This window comes from Abramis brama (genome assembly GCF_963993115.1).
Source record: "Abramis brama genome assembly, chromosome: 3".
Classification (NCBI taxonomy): Eukaryota; Metazoa; Chordata; class Actinopteri; order Cypriniformes; family Leuciscidae; genus Abramis; species Abramis brama.
Window position 1 is genome coordinate 55,171,694 of NC_139965.1, and position 22,353 is coordinate 55,194,046.

Consider the following 22,353-nt stretch of genomic DNA (forward strand, 5'->3'; position numbering starts at 1 on the left):
GCTGGAACGAATGGGTAAATTGTGGGATCCTGACACTCAGTATGCACTAAAAATAGACTACATGTGTAGTAAGTTAAACATTTGGTCACTGGTGAGTCAAATATCCAAATGTCAGTTTTATATATTATATTTCTGTAAGATAAACTATCCTGTGTAGCCGATTACGGTCTCCTCCAGCGGACGTAACTTACTACGTTAGTTCTCAGAGTAATGAGACACGTGACGCTCTGTCTCAACTGCCTGTATCCACTTTTATGTCCTAAAAACACTCGTTTTTTGGGTCGAGAGCTAATAAAAACTTATTTCTGGGTTTTTTAGCTTGTTTGCTGTACACATTTTTCTATCTTTTGTTAGAAGCAAGAAATGACAAGGAGGCAGCCTCTCGCAATGCAAAGTCAATGGGGACGGATGGTTTGTTCCCCCCCCCCCGCTCTGTCTCATAGCTCATTTGTAGTTTACACGACTTGAAGCTATTTGTTAAATCACTTCATTGGATGACGGATAGAAATGCCCTAAAACTTCTTTCCGTTTTGGATTTGTTTAGGTTATTGGACTAAGACCCTCACCCCTTTGTTTTTATTTTATTTTATTTATTTTTTTGTTTGTTCTATGTTCTTTCTTCTAAGTGATATCAACACGATTACAAATGTATGATTGTTGTTAATTTATGCCTTAATTGTTTGTACTTGAATTCTTTATAGCAATAATAAAATAAAAAAAATTGTAGTTTACACTTTTTTGTCACATCAATTTAAAAAATAAAAGCATGTTGTACGTCACTCACATATGTACTAATTAATATATATATATATACACCTTACTCAATCATTTGTCCTCTGACAACCAGAAAACCTGTCTGGATTTACTTTTAAAAAAGAAAAAATATAAATGTACTATACATACCCTGGGATCGGCAGTTTTACTATTTTTTATTTTGTAATACTATTTTGTATTTTAAAGCCTTTGGAAAAAATCAAATGTAATTTGTATTTAGATACATTTAAGATGCGTATTTTTGTATTTTCAAAATACATAAAATACTTTTTGCCAGTCAGCCTCGTTATCAAGGTACTAGTTCAGACACGCCCCCTCATTCATGCATGTGAGCTGCAGGACAACTCGGCATCGGATCAGCGATTTTTCTGGAATAAGGCGAGGATGTCATGATCAATTCTACTTGTTGATTAAAGTTAAAATAGTGCATTATATATTCAATCAGTCTTGATCGGTTGTTGATTTTTATCAACTAGCTTGTCAAATGTGTTTAAAGCATTACTGCATGTTAGGGCTGGGTGATCTACACTACATATCATATAAAGTGTGAATGGATGGAACTTTTTAGTAGCTTTGCCTTTTAGTGGGCAGGAATTATTGGAACGTGGAAAAAGAAGCACTGATGAATGATACACCACAAAAATCTTCAGCTTTATTCATAATATATATATATGTGTGTGTGTGTGTATATAAACTTTGGGTAAATAGTGTCAAATGAATCTAAATTAATTTTAACTTAAAATTTTAAATTAAAAAGAAACAAATAAACTTTACAGAAAATGTTTGAAATTCAGTTTTTGCTGTGGTAACAAAACTGATATTGAGAATTGTGAAAGCATGATATATTTTGTTACTGTGAAGTAAAATTAAGATTTTGGTCATATCGTCCATCCATATTCTTTGCTAAATAGCAGAAAAGGTTTCCACATTTTTTAATAGTGTTCACCACAAGTAATAGACTACATTGTAACCTAGTCATAAACAAGTATATAAATAGCTGCTATTTTGCACAAGTTTATTTGTAATTGCCAGCAAGAAAGAATGACAGAGATAAGGTTAGGAATGAAAAGTCATTAGGCCTGTGTAGTTTCTTCATTCACTGTGACCTATACCTGTACTGGATGGACAATTTCACATGTATTTTGTGTATTTTCAAAATACTGCATTTGTACTTAAATACATTTTTTCACACAGTATTTTGTATTTTTATTTTAAATACATTTCCATGTATTTATGCCCATCTTACCTTTGTACCTCAATCATTTGTCCTCTGACAACCAGGAAATCTGAATTTACTATTTACTGAATATATATATATATATATATATATATCAGTATATAAGGAAACAAGCAAGATCCTATAATATTAATTGTGGACAGGCAGAGTTATCATTTGCAATATTTAATTGTTGCACAGCTGTTTCCCTCTGAGCTTCCACATTAAGCATAACGCTTTGTTTACTTTACCAGATGGTAAGATAAAATGACGACAGACAAATTTTGCGTGCGTTTGGTTTATATGGTCATCGTCAAGGGTACCAGAAATACAGCTGAATACCAAGATAAGAAAAAACAAAACTGCAAATAAAACTTGCACTTTCGATTTACAACTTAAAATAAATCGACCCAGCTACATTTTTAGGTACAATAATAAAAGTAAATCAAAGTAACAACAGCATATTAGACTTAGCTGATAACCGAATACACTTTAGTGCGAATTCTCCACTGACTGACCAGCGAGTGCTGGACTGCACATGCTAGTTAGAAACCATCTAGAAAGAGCAAACATTCGTTTATGGTCAGAAACATTAAAAATGAGCATGACTAGGAAACAAAAGCAGAAATCAATTCAAAATGTAACAGTATCAGTGACATTTTCATTGTATTAGAGCTAGTGCCTGACAGTTTTGTAAGACACCATTTTGCAGGAATAACGAAAAATGGAAAAACTACTACTTAGTAAATTCTAATAAACATCAGAAATGAAAGGATAAAAACATGAAAGGAGATATGATCGAATCAAAGCAAAAGTGCATCTGATACTTCAGTTCTGAGAGCTCTAGGCTGCCAGAATGACGTCTATATATTGTTTTAAAAGGAAGAAAGAGAGGAGGAAGAGGGTCATTTCCCTTTGGCTCTATTCTCCATACACACTCTCGTCACTGTAGGCGATGTAAAGGAAGAAATCTTCTTCGTGATGTTCCTGTGTGCGAGAACATGAAATTATCAGAGGAACGAAATAAAACGACTTCCATATTGACGAGGAAAGAGTAAAATACCTGGTACAACTGGCCCATGGTGGCAGAGGTAGGGGGAATGACATTGTTTACGAAGAAAAAGAGAGCATCCTCGGCTCTCAGGTGGATTCGTTTTCGGATGAGAAAGTAAAACTGGCCCACTACAACAACAACAAAAAATACATAATATAAAACACTATAGAAAGAATAACATACTTGACAGTGCCCCTATAATGCTTTATCAGATATTACCTTTCATGTAGTGTGTTATATGGCTCTTTGAGAATGTAAAAGACAAAGTTTTAAAGATTAAAGTGCACGATAAATAAGTCTCCCAAAAGAATGAACCGATTCTGAACTGCCTCAAATGTGCCGTCAGTATTTCCAGTCTTACTTCCTCCGTAGGATTTTAACACGTGTGCATCATACTATGGTCTTCAATGGCTGCCCACGAACGACGTCTACTTTGCCGCCCGGTCCTCAAACACTATACTTGTAGCTGAGGCTGGAAGGCTTTGGTTCATGTTGTCGTCATGTCGAGAAGATGCTGTTTTCTGCACTGTTAGAGCAGATCCACTTTGCATGCACTTAAAAAAAAAAGAGGACTCGGGTTCAAATTGATATGGTAAAACTGACGCCATCGTTACTGTTCGTGTCATTGTGTATCAAGCGCTGAGGAAGATCCAGAGCTGAAATAATGGTAATTGATGCTTCGTTTCCGACAAGCACTGTAAGCGGTCGACCAATCACAACAGACTGGGCCATCTGACCAATCAGAGAAGAGTAGGATCTTGAGTTTAGAGAGACTGAATCCTTTATCGAACCGTTTCAGACACTGAGAAAAGAGGTGAGGCTGCAGTGTATATTATGAGACAATTACAGTGTTTTTTTACCTTGGATGCATGAAGCCTATTGTAGGAGACTCCAAAACAAAATGAGGAACCTTTAAAATAGCATGATAGGGGCACTTTAATAAATACTTTTACTATGCCAACATAGAAAAGCTCAACAAAAATGTATCATCTTTTCACAGAATTTTCTGAAGCAATCGCTGACATTGTAAATGAACATCCTTTAAAAAAAAAAAGAAATTAGAGACATAAAACGACTTACCCGTCAGGTCAGAGGGGACCAGGTATTTCTTCTTGTCTAGGTCACCTATCCTGGCTTTAGGAGCTTTTTCCACAATTACCTAGTACAGAATCAAATAAACACTTGTTTTAGTGTAGAAATGGTAGAGTTGGTAAAGTTAACTAAGCATTATATGAAACTGAATGATGATTCACTTTCGATTGATTTTCGCACTGTACATATTTCAAGCCTACCATGGGTGATTTTTGACTTGGTGCAAAGAGGATCTGAGAAAAGCTGTGCTATTTTTGATAATTAGGTTGCAGATGAGGAACAAGATAACTATACAAAACACTTTTGGACCCAAGACTTCTTAAGACTGCTGTTTCTACTCAGAAAATGATTCATGATTGTTTGTTTTTTTCAAATAAAAATGTCCATTCCAGGTCCAGAAATTATTCAGGGCTTAAGGGAAAATACCACCTGACAGTAACAATAGTAGCAATTCTTCTGTTAGAAAACATAACGTAAATGAAATATAAGCAGCCATGACTCTCTTCAGACATCAGTGACCCGTAGCCGCCAGAAAGCATTCACTAACTCAGATGCGAGTCTTGTTGAATGTGTAGCTGCATTTTTGTTTTGTTTTATAAAAATAGTTTCCTCAAAATTAGTGTTTCAAAAGTTATTTCATGAGTTTCTAAGATGTGCAATCTGAAAAACCTGCACTTGATTCGATGAGTCTAAGTGGTAAAAAAAGAGAGTCACAAATTGCCTGTTCACCCATAGGAAATGAAAGAAACGCAGTGCAATTTTTTAACATGTGTTGAATAAAATCTATATATAAGCCACGATGTTGAACAAGCACACACAGAAATAAGCAGTGAGACTTACAACATCTAGAATGCAAAATATTCAATGACCACGAACAGCCAATGTGTGAACTTTTTCAAAAAAGCTTAACCATTACAACAAAAAACAGACATTAAATCAAATTCTACCAAGACACAAGACATTACAGAGCTGTAAAACGTAGACACGGTGTTATATTGCGTAAAATAGTCGATGTTGATTTTAGAATTATCAGTCATATTTGGGCACTTAAAACAATTGATTCATTTGAACCAGATATAAAATGACTTTTTTTATATGCTACTATAAAACACCACCTTAATTTGGTTGTAAGTGATCTAAACAAAAGGAATATAATGAAATCAACATTAAAATTATTTCAAAATGTAATCTTTAGAGGATTGCTTGTTTTGTTGTTTTACTGGCTTGGTTATAAGGTAAACGAAGTCAACCTTCTGGATGTAAACATGTTGACTGTATAGGACATCGAGGCTATTTTAAGATTCACCACTTCAACATGGTCCTGAATGTATTATTTTACCCATAAACACATTTTAAATAAGTTCATACACACATATACACCGCATTACACTTATTTAAGTTCAATCTTTTCATAAAGCCTTGCGGATTAATGCAGATGAGACCATAAAAACAAAACGAGCTGAATGAGTGTTGAATTGTTCGCATTTCAAAGAAAACGTGATTTGATTTATATACTTTAACCGTTCAAATACGCATAGCATAACATGGGTAGAATATTAATTTGAATAATAATAAAGAATTTCAGATGATACATCAACGTGGCCTTCAGCAGTTTCGCCCTTCACGTGCTACTGAAGCTAAAGCTGTTTTTGTTCGTGCAACTTATGCTTAGAAAGAACGAATATACACAAGATGAGTTTGTTTTGACACGGATGAACCGTTCAAATAATGTATATCAATCACACCTTTCGCGTTTTACTGGTTTGTTGTGGTTCCCTATAACGCGAGCTTCTGTTTACACATTTCAAACGATACAAACCGACTTACAGGAACCCTGTCTGGATATTTCTTCCTGATTTTCTCTCCCTCTGATCGCCTCTTCTCAAAAGGATGCTCTTCTTTGTATTGAAACTTCATGGTTGCTAAAGGAAGAGTAAATTTGTCTCGGAAACACACAGAAGTGTCAGAAACGTGACCAACGCTTCTCTCTCATACACAGCTGCTAGTGCTTTGCTTCTCCTTTTGCGCATTAATACGGGCACACTATATTTACATTATTTTTGTCAACTCAAACTCGTATTTTTCTGAAAACCACACATCCTGAAAAAAACTTATATTTAAAGTATTTGACGCAAGACTTATTGAAGGTGCTCGATTGTTACTAAAGTGTTTTCTGACATTTCGTTGTCATTTGTAAGATAGGGACTACTTTCTCGGCTGTACACGCTGTAGAATTGTCAAGCGGTGCTCCGGTCAGTCATATGACTATCTGCCCTCACTTCCGGTATTCAAAGTGACGCAGGGGTGTTTAATAAGAGCAAATGCAAACGGTCATTTATTCTTGAATGAATAAATAAACAACAAACAATTTCTATTAATCGACCATAACGTCAGTAAACTGTTCTCTTTGCTTGTAAAAAGTTAACATTTAAAAAATATATATTTTTAAAAAATATATATTTTTTAAGACATACACGGACACAGCATTATTGCACTTCAAAAATATATAATCGGCTTTTGTCTTGTCCAGTAAAACTACTTGAATTCCCTCAAACAATTTATTCAAGTTTATGGTTAAAACAAGAAAAAAAATGGCAGTCAAGTATAGTGACTAAAAATTCTTATCATACACAATTTTAATTATCTCTCTCTTTATACACACACACATATATCCCGACCAGTGATTTGTATTTAAAAAGGTAGACAATTAAAAGACCACTAAATATCTTACCATTTTTGGCATGGCCCATTTTTTCTTATTTTGCCTAGGAGAGAGTGAGTGTGTGTGTGCACACATACATAAATACATAGGCTATTTATATAAAAAAATGTTGTTTTTTTTTTAAATATATTTTAATAATAATAATAATATATATATATATATATTTTTTTTATTTTTTTATTTTATTATTTTTTTTTTTTTGGTGCAGCAAAACGGTAGAAGACATTTGTTGCCTACTTCCAAAATTTTGCAGAGTATACTATTAAAGGTACAATATGTAAGATTTTTGTAATAAAATATCCAAAAATCACTTGCACAGTGTTATATATTTCCTGCAGTTGTCCCAAAAGTTCCCAAAGATTTTTAATTTCAGAGGAATTCCAATTTTAAATAATGGCTCGTCCCTGGTCATTGTCGCCTGTCAATGACGTAATATCCGCATAATCCCTGGTTTCCGCTCGTACTGCCATAGTAACCATGGCGACAGAACTGCGTTACGTCTAGCTGCACGCTCACGCTGTTGTTGTTTCGTTCAAACATTATGGACCATGGCAAGCAGACTTTGGGACAAAAGGAGAACTAAAACGAGGATCAATATCAGCGCGGCGTTTTCGAGATGCCGAGAGCTCCACGTCCGCGACAAACTTTGACTTGACAGAGACGCACAAATGTGCATTAAACTAATCAATGTTAAATCACTCAACATGATGAAATGTTAGAATATGATCAGTATGTTATTCTAATGTTGATCTAGCTCACTGCTAGTCTCATACAGACAAACTAACGCATAGAATAACATTATAACTTTCAACACACTCAAATGCAGTTTAGTGTGAGTGTAGACCAAGTGAAACAGCGCTGCGTTACCTCACAAGTAGAGCCCGACCGATATATCGGTGGGCCGATATTATCGGCCGATATTAGGCATTTTCCAAACTATCGGTATCGGCATGTATAACGGCCGATAAATGAATATTTAAAAAATAAAATAAAAGCGGACAAAACACCCTGCAACCATGTTATGAGTGTTGGCGCTGCATAGTTTGTCCACCAGAGCGCACTCTACAAGGAAGACTGCTAACATCAATGAGCTTGGAAATCACAACGAACTTATTCTGCCTAAATAAAGTAATGATTACTGTATTTATAACTAGCATATCTGTAGTTCCAGTCCCTGCATTGTAAAACGTAATACGTTTTTTAATATGTAACGTTAATTACCTCACATAATGTATTTAGTGCATCACTAAGTAGTAGATTTTAGAAGGCAGGCAGCAAATGATGATTGAAAATGTTTTTTTGTAGCTTGATGGAATAGATGGATAGAATTAGGAGTGACCTTTGTCTTGTTTAATGATAATACAAATGATGATGATAATAATAATAATATCATCATCATTGATTTTTAAAAAAATTTTTACTATCAATATTAATAATAATAGTTTATTTTTTTGGTTCAAAGGACTTTTAGTTTCATATCTTAAGTTTGTATTTTTAATATACATTATATTTATCAGAACTTTAATATATTCTGTTCTGTTGTGACAATAGTTAATTAAAAAAATATATATATATTTTTAAACTGCATTATATTATTTTAGTAAGGCTGAGGACTCTTAAATAACTACGAATAACTAATGTTAGGGAAAATCTGTTCATATTTTGTTACACGTTTCTGCATTAAAAAAAAAATATATATATCGGCCGATATATCGGAATATCGGATTTTTAAATCACCAAATATTTGTATCGGTATAGGCCTTAAAAATCCTTTATCGGTCGGGCTCTACTCACAAGTTTCATTCGTCTAATAAACTGACTTGTGTGAGTAGTAATTCAGCACTTGCATGTAGTTTGGTAGAATGAAATGTCCTTATTCCTTTATATCCGCGGGACTCGCGTGTGACGCTGATATCTGTGTCCCATTAGCAAGCCCGACCTGCTTCATGCCACAGTCATGTTAAAAACATAAATGTATTCACTCATCCATAAACATTATTAGATCCATCAGCATGACCACAAGTTCCATAATTCCGCTTATGCGTCATCAACCTACGCCTTTGTTATTGTAAGAGGTTAGCAACCCCTAGCGGCGAAAAAACCCCAAAACAACATATTGTAGCTTTAATAAGACAGTAAAAGGAAACTGAACCCAGAGTATGAGATAGTGACACGTTTTTATTAGTAACGTGCACAGGTCTATGGACTCCTTGTGTCCCAGGAAGCTGCCTTGAGACTTAACAAGTGTTTGATTGATGAGAACAGAATTGACATTATCTGACAGGTGCACAGAGAAACCAACAAGGCCTTGAGTAAAAAAAGGGTGTCTGTTGCTCAGTCAGCTCTTCAATACAATGAAGTACAAGTTTTATAAATTCAAGTCTTGTCATTATTACATTTTCAGGAAGGAAAAAAATACATTGTAAAAAGGCGCCCAAGTGGTAGGATTTCATAACCAACCACATACATTCTTGTAGAGAAGAATTAGAGCAGAAAGGCTTAAAATCTGTCGTTTAGCTTCGTCAAAGCACATATTCTATTACATCCTCCCTGATAATCATGAAAAATTCATTTACTGCCGAAACTAAAACAGGATGACAATTGACCAGAATAAAAAAAAAAAGAAAAAAGAATTTGCTGCAGAATATGGATAATACTATCTTCCACATTCTGAATTTGGACAGGTCTACCATACAGAAGTCGTTAAAACCCATGTTTTCCAAGACAGTACCTCAATAATAGCATACACAACTCTACAACAATAACCCCCGACTTGTCTGTGACATCAATAGTTTTTCCAGTGAACTATTAGATGTGCAGAGTGTCTGTGGCTTTTTTTTTTTTTAGCCAGTCTGTTTAGTAGATCTCCGTTTGCGCCACCTTTAGAAGTGAGGTATGACGTCCCAAACTGGAATTGAAGACGCAAGTCATGAAAAGGTCTGTTTTGATCTTGTTTCAGTGTCCAGCCACTCCATATCTTCAAATAATTAAAAAGAAAAACAGCAGATGTCCTCATACACACACATAGCACGAACATAACTCGCACACGATCAGCATAGGTAGAACTGTAAGGCAGAGACTCCATTCTGAAGAAGGGACAAAAAAAAAAAACTTAGGCAAAAAAGCTTCCTGAAACATCCTCAAGTTTGCCTTTTCCATCCCCTTTGAGTTCAGGATTGACTCTCCTCCTGATAGACCTCATGTAAGGCCGTTTTTGGAAGGCGATGAGTCAAGAGTCGAGGGAGAATGATCAGGCGGATGTCAGATAGGGAAGCAGTTCGACAAAACGAAACAAAAAAAAAGAACGGACTTGAAGAAAGCCCTCGGTCGGATGATCACCAGAGTCGATGCTGATGGAGATTTCTGCTCAGGACGGACCGTACGTCTGCGGTGAACCTGAAGAGGGAACACAAAATGAAGAGGTGCTATGAGATTTCAAGTGAACAGCATAAAAATTGTTCCATGTTTTAGTTACTTTTAAGATCCTTACCTTAGTGCATCCAGCATGGGCAGCAGGTTAAGAAGTGCTGTGTCACTGGGGTCACTAAACCATGACTTTATAGGTATTGCATTATCTATGGGTCAGAGTAAAAGAAATGTAGAAAACAATTACACATTCAAACCAAACACGTTCTGGAGGAAAACCACTTTTTCCTCAGTAGACCTTTTATAATAAATGGGTTTTCAAGAAAACTTGGATGTCTATACGGTAGAAAGGTGAAATCATTTCAACCGGTAATAACAAGTAGGAAAACACCCATAATGCACTGGGCAATGAGCATGTTGTTGTCCAAGGCCACTCCAAGTCTGCTATTGGATAGGCTTGACCAGTCAAATACCGCTTTGCTTGAGTAGGAAATACTTCTTAGCAATCTTTTAGACACAACAGTGTTGACTTGTATTGTTCCTGGGTGCAAGAATGCAAAGAATAAACGTTTAGCGGGAGCAAGTTATTTTCAGTTTCCAGTGAAGGATCCAGAGTGTTGTAGGCAGAAGCTAAAGGCTGCAAAGAATATGAAATATGGAGACGACGGGACACTGCGACGGAAAATCTGAAAAAATGTTTGTAGTCTACATTTTAAACTGAATGACTATGAACAGTTTTTTAGATGAAACAGACGAGAGGGAAAAAACGAAAGAAGCCGCCATTTCATCCGTTCATTTGGAAGAAGAGGAACAGGGAGCGCACCTTCTGCCAAACCAACCGAAACAAAATGCCGTCATGTAGGCTGTTGACATAGTATTTTTACGATAATACTGTTTAAAGTATTATTGTTTTCAGTGATAAACCTACCCTTACAATAACAGTTTTGTTAGTAACCCTCCGTAGATCCGACTCTCAGTGGGCGGGGATACAAAAACATGGAAGTATAATCTGTGGTTTTCACGAAAGCTCTGGAGCTGTCAAATAGACTTTTGCTGACAAAATAAACTGGAATTTCTCAGCCCAGGTAACAGAGAAAAAGTAAAACACTATTCATTTATACATACTGCCATCATTGTACCAATACAAAGCGGGTTGAAAATCGGCAAACATACATTTTAATCTAAATCTATACATTTGTGACTAAATGTGCGGTTACATTTATCATTGTTGGTCACATGGATTCGCTGCACTGAACAACAGAAATCTGCTTACATCACTACACTTTTGACAATGACAACAAGCAATGGACCTTTTTTGTCAGTGAAATTTCTCTCATGGTGACAAAAAACCCATCACAGAGCAGTAAAATGTGTTTTATTCAAGACCAAGCTATTCATTTACTGATCAGTTCTTTCTAAAGTGATGTTTAAATTGGTATTGACTGACTGCTGTTTTTCTATTTAGTCATTTACTTTACATTCATACGTTCATTATACAGTGAGGAAAATAAGTATTTGAACACCCTGCTATTTTGCAAGTTCTCCCACTTGGAAATCATGGAGGGGTCTGAAATTGTCATCGTAGGAGCATGTCCACTGTGAGAGACAATCAAAAAAAAAAAAATCCAGAAATCACAATGTATGATTTTTTAACTATTTATTTGTATGATACAGCTGCAAATAAGTATTTGAACACCTGAGAAAATCAATGTTAATATTTGGTACAGTAGCCTTTGTTTGCAATTACAGAGGTCAAACGTTTCCTGTAGTTTTTCACCAGGTTTGCACACACTACAGGAGGGATTTTGGCCCACTCCTCCACACAGATCTTCTCTAGATCAGTCAGGTTTCTGGGCTGTCGCTGAGAACACGGAGTTTGAGCTCCCTCCAAAGATTCTCTATTGGGTTTAGGTCTGGAGACTGGCTAGGCCACGCCAGAACCTTGATATGCTTCTTACCGAGCCACTCCTTGGTTATCCTGGCTGTGTGCTTCGGGTCATTGTCATGTTGGAAGACCCAGCCTCGACCCATCTTCAATGCTCTAACTGAGGGAAGGAAGTTGTTCCCCAAAATCTCGCAATACATGGCCCCGGTCATCCTCTCCTTAATACAGTGCAGTCGCCCTGTCCCATGTGCAGAAAAACACCCCCAAAGCATGATGCTACCACCCCCATGCTTCACAGTAGGGATGGTGTTCTTGGGATGGTACTCATCATTCTTCTTCCTCCAAACACGTTTAGTGGAATTATGACCAAAAAGTTCTATTTTGGTCTCATCTGACCACATGACTTTCTCCCATGACTCCTCTGGATCATCCAAATGGTCATTGGCAAACTTAAGACGGGCCTTGACATGTGCTAGTTTAAGCAGGGGAACCTTCCGTGCCATGCATGATTTCAAACCATGACGTCTTAGTGTATTACCAACAGTAACCTTGGAAACGGTGGTCCCAGCTCTTTTCAGGTCATTGACCAGCTCCTCCCGTGTAGTTCTGGGCTGATTTCTCACCTTTCTTAGGATCATTGAAACCCCACGAGGTGAGATCTTGCATGGAGCCCCAGTCCGAGGGAGATTTACAGTCATGTTTAGCTTCTTCCATTTTCTAATGATTGCTCCAACAGTGGACCTTTTTTCACCAAGCTGCTTGGCAATTTCCCCGTAGCCCTTTCCAGCCTTGTGGAGGTGTACAATTTTGTCTCTAGTGTCTTTGGACAGCTCTTTGGTCTTGGCCATGTTAGTAGTTGGATTCTTACTGATTGTATGGGGTGGACAGGTGTCTTTATGCAGCTAACGACCTCAAACAGGTGCATCTAATTTAGGATAATAAATGGAGTGGAGGTGGACATTTTAAAGGCAGACTAACAGGTCTTTGAGGGTCAGAATTCTAGCTGATAGACAGGTGTTCAAATACTTATTTGCAGCTGTATCATACAAATAAATAGTTAAAAAATCATATATTGTGATTTCTGGATTTTTTTTTTTAGATTATGTCTCTCACAGTGGACATGCACCTACGATTACAATTTCAGACCCCTCCATGATTTCCAAGTGGGAGAACTTGCAAAATAGCAGGGTGTTCAAATACTTATTTTCCTCACTGTATGTATGTGTATGTGTTTGATCAATTTCAACTTCAAAAGTCAACTTTATAATTTACTTCCATAATGTAATGCATTTCAGAGTAAAATTCATTCGAAAAAATAGGGGAATTCATCAGGAATCGACTATATAATATGATATATAAATCCTATATGTGATATTAAATCCTGCTTTTGCATATGGCATAGATTACTGTGATGCTGCTGAACATGCTAAACACGGTGAGGCTGAAATGGCCTAAAGTACACAACCACAGATATCATGCAGTGAGACCAGCTGGGCAACTGCTCACACACAAGTTAATCCTGCAAAGAAGCAGTGCAAACTACAGCGCGTTGTTGTAGTCTTACCTGGATGACTGCGATATGCCCCTGGCGAGTTGTCAAGAATGACTACACTTGATAAGTCATCATGTACAACGGACAGGTCTTTAATATAACTACCTGAATCCAGTGTACAGTGCTGCACAAGATAAAGAAACGGAGAGTGTTGTTGAAATATATCCGTGACTAATGTCTGCCTTTTCCATATTTCTCATAGGAAAGGTTTAAGAACAATGAAATGTAAAGAGTTTCAGTGGTTACCTGTCTGTAGTATCTTCTTTTTAGGATTCCCTTGTTGTTATCCAGCTTATCAGCTACTGCAGAGCCATAGATCTCCATACTAGCCGTGAACACTACTAACTCATACCACTGACTGACCACCTCTAAGAAGAAGTCGACATGCGGCCTTTTATGTACAAAGAATCTGACTGGGTGTTTGTCTATTACCACCTGAAAAGAATGACAGTTTACATGAGAAAATGAAAGAGACATTTGGGTGAAAATAACAGCGATTCATGATTAATCGAGAAGCATTTTAATAATCAGGGCTGTACAGTGCGACATACAAAAAATTGTTCTGCGCGATGAAAACTTACCACAGTAACACGCGTGTAAGACAGACCAGTTTGTTTGTATGATGTGAGAGTTTGTTTGTTTCCCACTCATATGCGCTGCAGCTTTCATAGTGATGAAACGAGAGCCATTTCATGCATATCACGTTATATAAATACATTTGCGCAACGAAGTAGCCACTGCTTAAAGTTTATTGACACATTAGAGTGATAAACAAACATGCATGATTGAGAAACAGCACAGAACATACATGTGCACTGACTCGAGCCTTGTTTTACTTTGACCTAGCATCGCTGACTTGCTCCTCAGATGTGCTTATATAGTTCACATGCTCGCAGTTTTACTATTTTCTGAAATGATAGGGAGATTTTTGGAAAAATAAATTCTCTAACCAACAAAAAGTAGTAGTGAGAAGTAGTTATCATAGTTGTTGTCTTTATGTCTCCGTTTACACCTGGTATTACGATGCATTTTGGTCAATCGGATCACAAGTGGACGACGCTGAATACAGGTGTAAACAGGGTCTAACACGTTTTGAGCTTGTCCACTGTCGACCACTTCCAGAGGTAGTCAAAAACACATTTGACCGGATTGCTTTCATAGTGTAAATGCTCATGTGGTCGAATGTGTTCGAACAGCCACAAAAGACAGTCTTTCTCTCCATCTACTGATCTAATGCGTGAACATTATGGGAAGTGCGCTAGCCAGACGGGATTTAAACTTTGTCGGCTGGAGACCCAAGTTTGGTGTGAGGATGAAAAACGTACTAAGCACAATGTTCTCTCACCATTCCTGATTTCTAACACGTACTCGGTGTTCGACGTGTTCTTGTGGCTGTCAGAGCAGAAACGAAAGCTGATGCTCTCCGGATGTTTTTCAGTCATCCCTGGTCGCGTTCATATGTAAATTGCACGAGCTTAGTTTGTCCATTAGATCGAAAGGTCTATTTTGTCCATTTACCCGCCCATAGACCCTCCCCTCAGAGAAATCAGGACAGAAGTGGTTGAAAGTGGACAAAAGAGATGGATTAAAATACCAAGTGTAAACAGGAATGTGTCTCCCTCGCCTACTTGTGATCCGATCGACCAAAACACATCTTAACACCAGGTGTAAACAGGGCCTATGTCAAGCATGTAGGGCTGTAGCGATAACCGCAATATTGTAATACCGTGATACTGACAAGCCAACCACAGAGGAATGCAAGCAACTAGGGGTGTAACAATATATCGTGTCACAATATATCGCAATACAAAAATGCAACAATATGTATCGTGGATAGTGATGATATGTATTGTGTGTAGTTCACCCAAAATAAAAATTACTGTGTGAGAAAAAATTAAAGTTTTCAGAGTTTTAGTGTCAGTACTACATTAAAATATTATATATAATGTTGAATATAATGTATAATAATGCAATAGGGGAATATCTGTGTAAAAAGTGGCCTACATCATTTTAAATGTATCTAGTCAGTGACAGAGAAACATATTCGTCTAAAATAATTGTATTTTCAGCTTCAGAATCATGAATATTTTTATTTTGGTGTCTTTATTGTCCTGTGCTTTGGGTTTCCAGCACCAAGTCCAAGAATATTCATTTATACACACAATGTAATATCAAATTTATCAGTTTAATAAACAGTAAATTTTTTGTTAACCTTTTATCATATGTCTTGGAGTATCGCAATAATATCGTATCGTGAGTTCAGTATTGTGATATGTATCGAATCGTGACATGAGGGTATCGTTACACCCCTACAAGCAACCGTTATGTTCACATGTCCTTCTTGTTTTACACCATGCATTTGTCATGAATGTTGAACAAGTTAATAAAAATAACAAGAGTGACGAATGTATTTTTTTTTATTAAGACTCCATGTACCATTGTGATTTGTACAGAGGCTCTGTAGATTTGGACTAAACGAGCCTAAACAGACGGCAAGTGAGAGAGAGATCGACTGACCGTGTGCGATTACCTGCGTCTTTCCTTCTTCAGATGAAAAAATGTGTGTATCTCACAGATTATAATAAGATTAATAATAAAGATATTAGGAATTCAGATATATTATGTAAATATATTGAAGTATAATAATAATTTAAGAAATTAATAATTTCCTGGGAAAATATGCTCATGAAAAATGGGCTCTTTGTTAAGTATAGTTTTATGAGACTTCTATTCATATCATTTACTTTGGTACATAAACTCAAAAACAACAGAATAAATTATCACCCACCCCTAAACGGGAGTGATTGATAACATAATTAGCAGCATACGTATATAGTCTGCATGATGAACTATGGTTGTTTTCAGAAATGGTAACAGGCATTTCATATGTTTATAGCACGTTTCATTGTGCTATAATTGCTATAAAACTTTCAACATCTGTAGCACCAGCTACAGCAATATCATAGCAATGTTCAAAAAAAGTTAACGTACAGCCCTGATAAAAATAGTCTATAATAATAATAATAATAATAATAATTATTGTTATTTTTGTTATTTTATATAGCTTTTTATACGTTTAATAAATATTATAATTATTTTACTTTTATAATGTATAATAAAAAAATAGTATTTATGATTTTAATAGTTTTTAATTTATTTGAAAAAAAAAAATGATATACACACACACACATATATACATATACATATACATATACATATATATATATATATATATATATATATATCAGGCGTGTGATTGGCTAAGGACAAAAAAAGCAGGAAAATATACTGAGACGCGGCGATTGTGGTTCCGTCCCGGGTTACCATGGTGACGGCTGTGAGATTACACCCCCCCCACCCCCCCACCCCCCGCCGCCCTTTTTTTTTTTTTTTTTACAGATCTGCATGATTCACGTAGGTCACATTTTCAGGTCGGAAAATCCGGAATTCCGGATTAATCCGGAAAAATCACATCCCTGATATATATATAAAGATATGAAAAATCTTTATTTTGTAAGAGCAACAAAGAGCAGCTGCTATTTTATTGAACTATTGTAGAGCCAAGCATAACTAGAAAAACGTAACCGTAAATGGAAATTTCCATGAATTTCCCTGGCCTGGAATCACAATACCTGCTATTTCTAGGTTTTTAATGAGCATTGGTCTATAGATGTGCATTTTATAGTGCAAATTTAATGTACTCTGCAACAAAAATGTTTCATCTTACTTTGAGGATGAAGTCTGGCGGTGTACCAGGCCGTACTGTAGGTCTGAGGACTCCATCGTGATGCGAGTGGATCAATGTCTCGTCAAGATCTAAAACTAGGATCTTCCGCTTAACGGTGTCTGAACATGAACACAAACACAAATTGACAGGTCAGTCAACGTATATGAAAAGACTTCACACAAACACAACACCGTCTCAAAGACAAGTAACACTCAGATTGGGCATGTTAAATCTCACCGGCAGCTTTGTGTTGTCATAATAATCACGTATAAAACTTGAGGAGAAGAAAAGATATACTCACTGAGTCGGTTTCTGGAAATGGGGGACAATGGTAAAATGTCATATCGCACCGTTTGATACTGGATTATCTAGAACAGGAAGACGACAAAACAGGAAACAGTCCACCTCAGTACAGCACAGTGCATGACACGTGTACAATGCAGCAGAGGACATTTTTACAGATTATTTAGCAAGATATAATGGTTTTAATGGAACATTTAGGTCTGCATTTATGAACTCTCTAACGACAAGTGAATAAAGACCATTTAAACATCACATGAAAGCACAATAAAAAAAGCTTGTCTATCACTGCTGAAGCAGGTCGAACTTTACATTATCCAGAATTTAAATAAATAAATAAAAAGTACAGTAAATTTAAAAATACAGGTTGTATTAAAAATACTGTTGACTATCAATCCAACCATTCATCCAATATTTCTTTATCTATCTATTTATCTATCTGTCTGTCTGTCTATCTGTCATATTTTCACATATCCCCCCCCCCCTTTAAACTTTAAATTTATGACTGTTAATGCAATGTACTTAATTTTTGTTATTAATATTTTTAAAATATTTATTTGTTTATATTTATTTTTAAAAAGCAATATTTAATTAAATATTACTATTAAACTTTGGCATTAGGGCGCTTCTGCTCTCCATATTCAAGATTGGCAAACAAAAATAATAATAAAATAAATATATGGATAAAGAAATAATCAGATTCATGATATATAAATCAATATCGGCTGATCATTAAAATTTACTATAGAAATCTCCATGCCTCCATGTGTATTAAAAACAAGTCTAGGCCCAGAAATTGACAATTTAGCCGATAAGACAGGGTTTCCGTGACCGTGAGAACCCTACATTTGTCCAAATGACCTTAAGAGGTGTCCTGGACTTGCCTTATTTCACAACTGGCCAATTAGCCGCTTACTCAAGTACGCAACCTTCAGGAAATGAACTGAGCTCAAACTCAGATCACTGTCTCTTTAAGAGGTCCGAGACCCTCTGCTTCAGTCCAGCACTCACCACAATGTGGATACTCTTCCTCTCTTTCTCCAAATCCCTCTCTTCTGAGCTATCTTTAGCTCTCCCAGCTGTCTAAAAGCGTCATAGGAACTTCGGAGAGAACAGCCGAGCGAAACTGCCAGGGTGACTTTGAAAAGGGGGCTGTTTATTCCCAACTTGCATTAGGCCTCAATAAGGACTCATTCATAATATCAGGTCAGGTTGAACCGACCCGATGCTTGCATGACTGTAAAGCATGTTCAGAGAAGTGTCCGCTACTCCGGCACCCATATCAGAGTCCCAGACGAGTAATACTTCTATAAATGCGTCTTAATGATCATCTTAAAGATTATTATACAACTGGCTCGCCAAAGCCTGTTGTGCACAGGGGGATTACAGCCTGTTTTCCTAGTCAAAGTGTTTACATACTCTGAGCTAAAGCATGTGACCCATTTATCAGCTTCTTCTTAAAAACAAAAACCTACTGGATAATATTCACATATTATTAGTAGTATATTATGTTATAAATTATTAATTTAAATATTATTAAAAATTGTTTTTGATTTATCCATCTTACCCTGATCATTATTGCTTTATGGTCACAGTAAAACATCATATATACATTTTAGTTTAAGGTTCTTTCTCTTAAACTTATTTTAATTTAATAAGTTTTTATATTTTATTTAAGCTCAAGCTTAATTTTAATTAACAAAATCTTGTTTTCAATAGTTTTAGTAAAAACAATAACACTGGATGCAAACAATTAAAATTATTTCAAATGGAAACAACTAATTTTGGTGTCAAGTCTTATTTTACACTAATGGTACATGTTCGGCTGTTTATTTACGCTTTACGCCACAGTAAAGTGTCACATTTACCAATTTAAGGAGTTGACAAATCGGTTATCCTTAGTGTGTAAATGTCAGTGTTTAATGGAATCAGTGTAACACGTTATTCTTCATAACCAGCAAACAAGTTGTGCAGTTACCAACGTCTTAATGGACATATGTGTCTCTCTAATGAATCACAGACCGCTTGCACAGAATAAACATGGGTAACACTTTATTTTAATGTATCCCTATTACTGTGTAATTACACATTTAAGTACTGAGTAATAGCAATTAACTACATGTACTTACTATAGGGTTAGGGTAGGATTAGGATTTGGGGTTACACTTTATTTTAAGGTGTCATTGTTACAGTGTAATTATATATTTAAGTACTGAGTAACATTAAGCACCTACATGTACTTACTATAAGGTTAGGTAGGGTAGGATTAGGGTTTTGGTTGAGGGTTAGTTGCATGTAATTATGCATAACCTACTGTTATTACTACGGTAATCACGTTACATAATTATGTAACAAGGACACTGTAAAAAAAAGTTTAGAGTTAGCTGCATGTAATTATGCCTAATTTATAGTTACTATAGTAAATACATGTAACGTGAAACAAAGACACATTAAAATAGAGTGTTACATAAACATGAAATAAAAAGCCACTGGCTACTTTATTAACATCTAGGAGATTGAGAATGTTTCCAGACAGGTGTCTGCTTTCCCTTCACACACCTGCATGAAAGTTCAGTGCCATGTCACGAAACAAAAGTTGAAAAGGACACTCACCGTTCGTATGTGCTTCCTGAGGATGTATAAGAAGAAGCTCCACAGCCTGGATGTCACGCCGAGGAAAGTGCGCACACCGAGCAGACATTGGCGGGTCTTTAGCATGTCAACCATAACACCAGAGTCCGTGAGGTGTGATTTACACCGCTGACAAGAGCAACACAACACACCTGTGGAAAGAAGATCCTGCCAACCATTCACAACTTCACACCTCGCGCGCCTTGATATGATTCAAACAAACGTGTGAAGGGTGCTAAAGTGCAGCGTTTGCAAAACAAAAGTGCGTGGGTTAAATATCACTTGGTGAATGTCTTTATCTTTAGAGAGGTAGTTTCTCTGTCCGGCTCCTTCAAATGCTCGCTGGCTAAAGGTGGTCAAACAAACCGGAGTGTCGAACAAATGTCTCCGTTCTGCCAAAAGCCACGCGAAGTGCGACTGTCCATCTGCTGCAACATTAAAACCAATATGCGTATTCCGCTTCTTTTTGATAATCTTTGAGACAGCGAAAAGAAAAAGCGTACAATTTCTCAGCGCCGAGAACAGTTTAAAGCCAATACGGTAGAGCAACACGGGCCGCCATCGCTTCCCTGACGTCACTTCCGCGAAGAGACATAAAGTTTGTGCTCACGTGGCCGCGGCGTTTTTCAAAAAGACTTTTGAGTTCCCATTCAGTGTTCACCAGTGAGAATTCAAACCGTAGGAAGCTTCCACAATTTTCTTGTCGTTTAATTTATTTTACTGATGACAGTGGTGAAGTAAAAAAAAAAAAAGTCATTTTTTTTTGTGATATTAAATGATTAAAATTAACAAACAAACATTTTAGCGTAGTGATGAGATTTTGATTCATCCCAATGGTGCAAATCTTTTGAATTCGCTCACAAAAAGATTACTTCAGAAGCCCATGAAATCAAAATGTAACATTCTTTTCAAAATATTGGAGTATTTATTATAAATAATCTATGCACATCGGTTTTTTATTTGTATGCCTCACAATCTTTAATCAAAATAACCTCCCCTCCCTCTTGCAGCAACATCTACTGGTGCGAGGGCGGGACGAACCTGTCACTCACATGAGATCGACCAATAGCAAACCACAACAATCCAACCATCCAATCAATTCACCATGACAATATCAAGCCCCTCCCTACATCATTTTCTTGTTCGAGATCCGAATTTAAGCATGTTACGCCAGTAGTTGGTGACAAGCGAGTGTCTTTTTCTGTTACTAACTATTTCACTATGGAAAGCCCTTTTAACATTTAAAAGCTAATTTTGACTATCCGGAATTAACATTGTAGATATCAACAATGTCTTTCTGACTAGTCGTAATCACATTTTGGATAGTTGGAATTGTCATTCAAGATATCTGTAACGTAATTGTGACTAGTCGAAACGACAGATAGAGATATCTGTAATTCAGTTTTGACTAGGCAAAACTGAATTACAGATATCTGCAATGACGTCATTAAAAACGACATTCAACTCGTCACACATCTTAAATGACAACTGCAGATATCTGTAATTCAGTTTTGACTAGGCAGAATGAAAGTTAAAGATATCTCAAACGTCATTATGACTAGTGCAAATTATTGTGCATGACGTTACTCTATTTTAGATATCCATAAATAAGTAGCCTAGTTTCCCCTCCCCGCCATAATCAAAGACGAAGTGGGTTCATTTCCTTATTTCTATGAATGGAAGAAGAAAGAAGCAGTCATGGCGTTGGCTGTAATCGAAAAAAACACCAGAAATTTTTTTTTATATACAAATAAAAAAAATTTATATACAATATTTTATATATAAAAAAAAAAATGTTGCAATGCTATGTTTATGATCATGCTTAAAATTACGTAGGTTATTGTTGCCGTAAGATTTATGCGTGAAAGAGATTCACACTAATTCACTTTAATAAAGATGCTGACATGCATGCTATTCTTGCCATGGAAGTACAATAACATTAACTTCCTTAGATGAGAAAAAAAGTTCTTAGTTCAGATTAGTTCTTATTTTTTATTTTATTTTTTCAGTTTGAAACAGTATCTAACAGCATTA

General features: G+C 36.2%; 2 protein-coding genes across 2 annotated transcripts; both read right to left on the reverse strand.

The window, feature by feature from the left end:
• Positions 1-2,272: 2,272 nt before the first annotated feature.
• On the reverse strand, positions 2,273-6,372 carry gabarapb (GABA(A) receptor-associated protein b). Its single transcript, XM_084108183.1, has 4 exons — positions 5,964-6,372; positions 4,125-4,203; positions 3,054-3,172; positions 2,273-2,977 (listed from the first exon to the last, which is right to left on the reverse strand). Exons 1-4 carry the CDS (start codon positions 6,051-6,053, stop codon positions 2,912-2,914), a joined length of 354 nt encoding a protein of 117 aa, XP_083964309.1. The 5' UTR covers positions 6,054-6,372; the 3' UTR covers positions 2,273-2,911.
• A 2,644-nt stretch (positions 6,373-9,016) lies between these two features.
• ctdnep1b (CTD nuclear envelope phosphatase 1b) lies at positions 9,017-20,910 on the reverse strand. The gene is made up of 7 exons (XM_084109196.1): positions 20,302-20,910; positions 17,690-17,756; positions 17,389-17,507; positions 13,908-14,096; positions 13,674-13,785; positions 10,349-10,433; positions 9,017-10,254 (listed from the first exon to the last, which is right to left on the reverse strand). The coding sequence occupies exons 1-7, from the start codon at positions 20,413-20,415 to the stop codon at positions 10,194-10,196; spliced, it is 747 nt and encodes a 248-aa protein (XP_083965322.1). The 5' UTR covers positions 20,416-20,910; the 3' UTR covers positions 9,017-10,193.
• Positions 20,911-22,353: the final 1,443 nt, after the last annotated feature.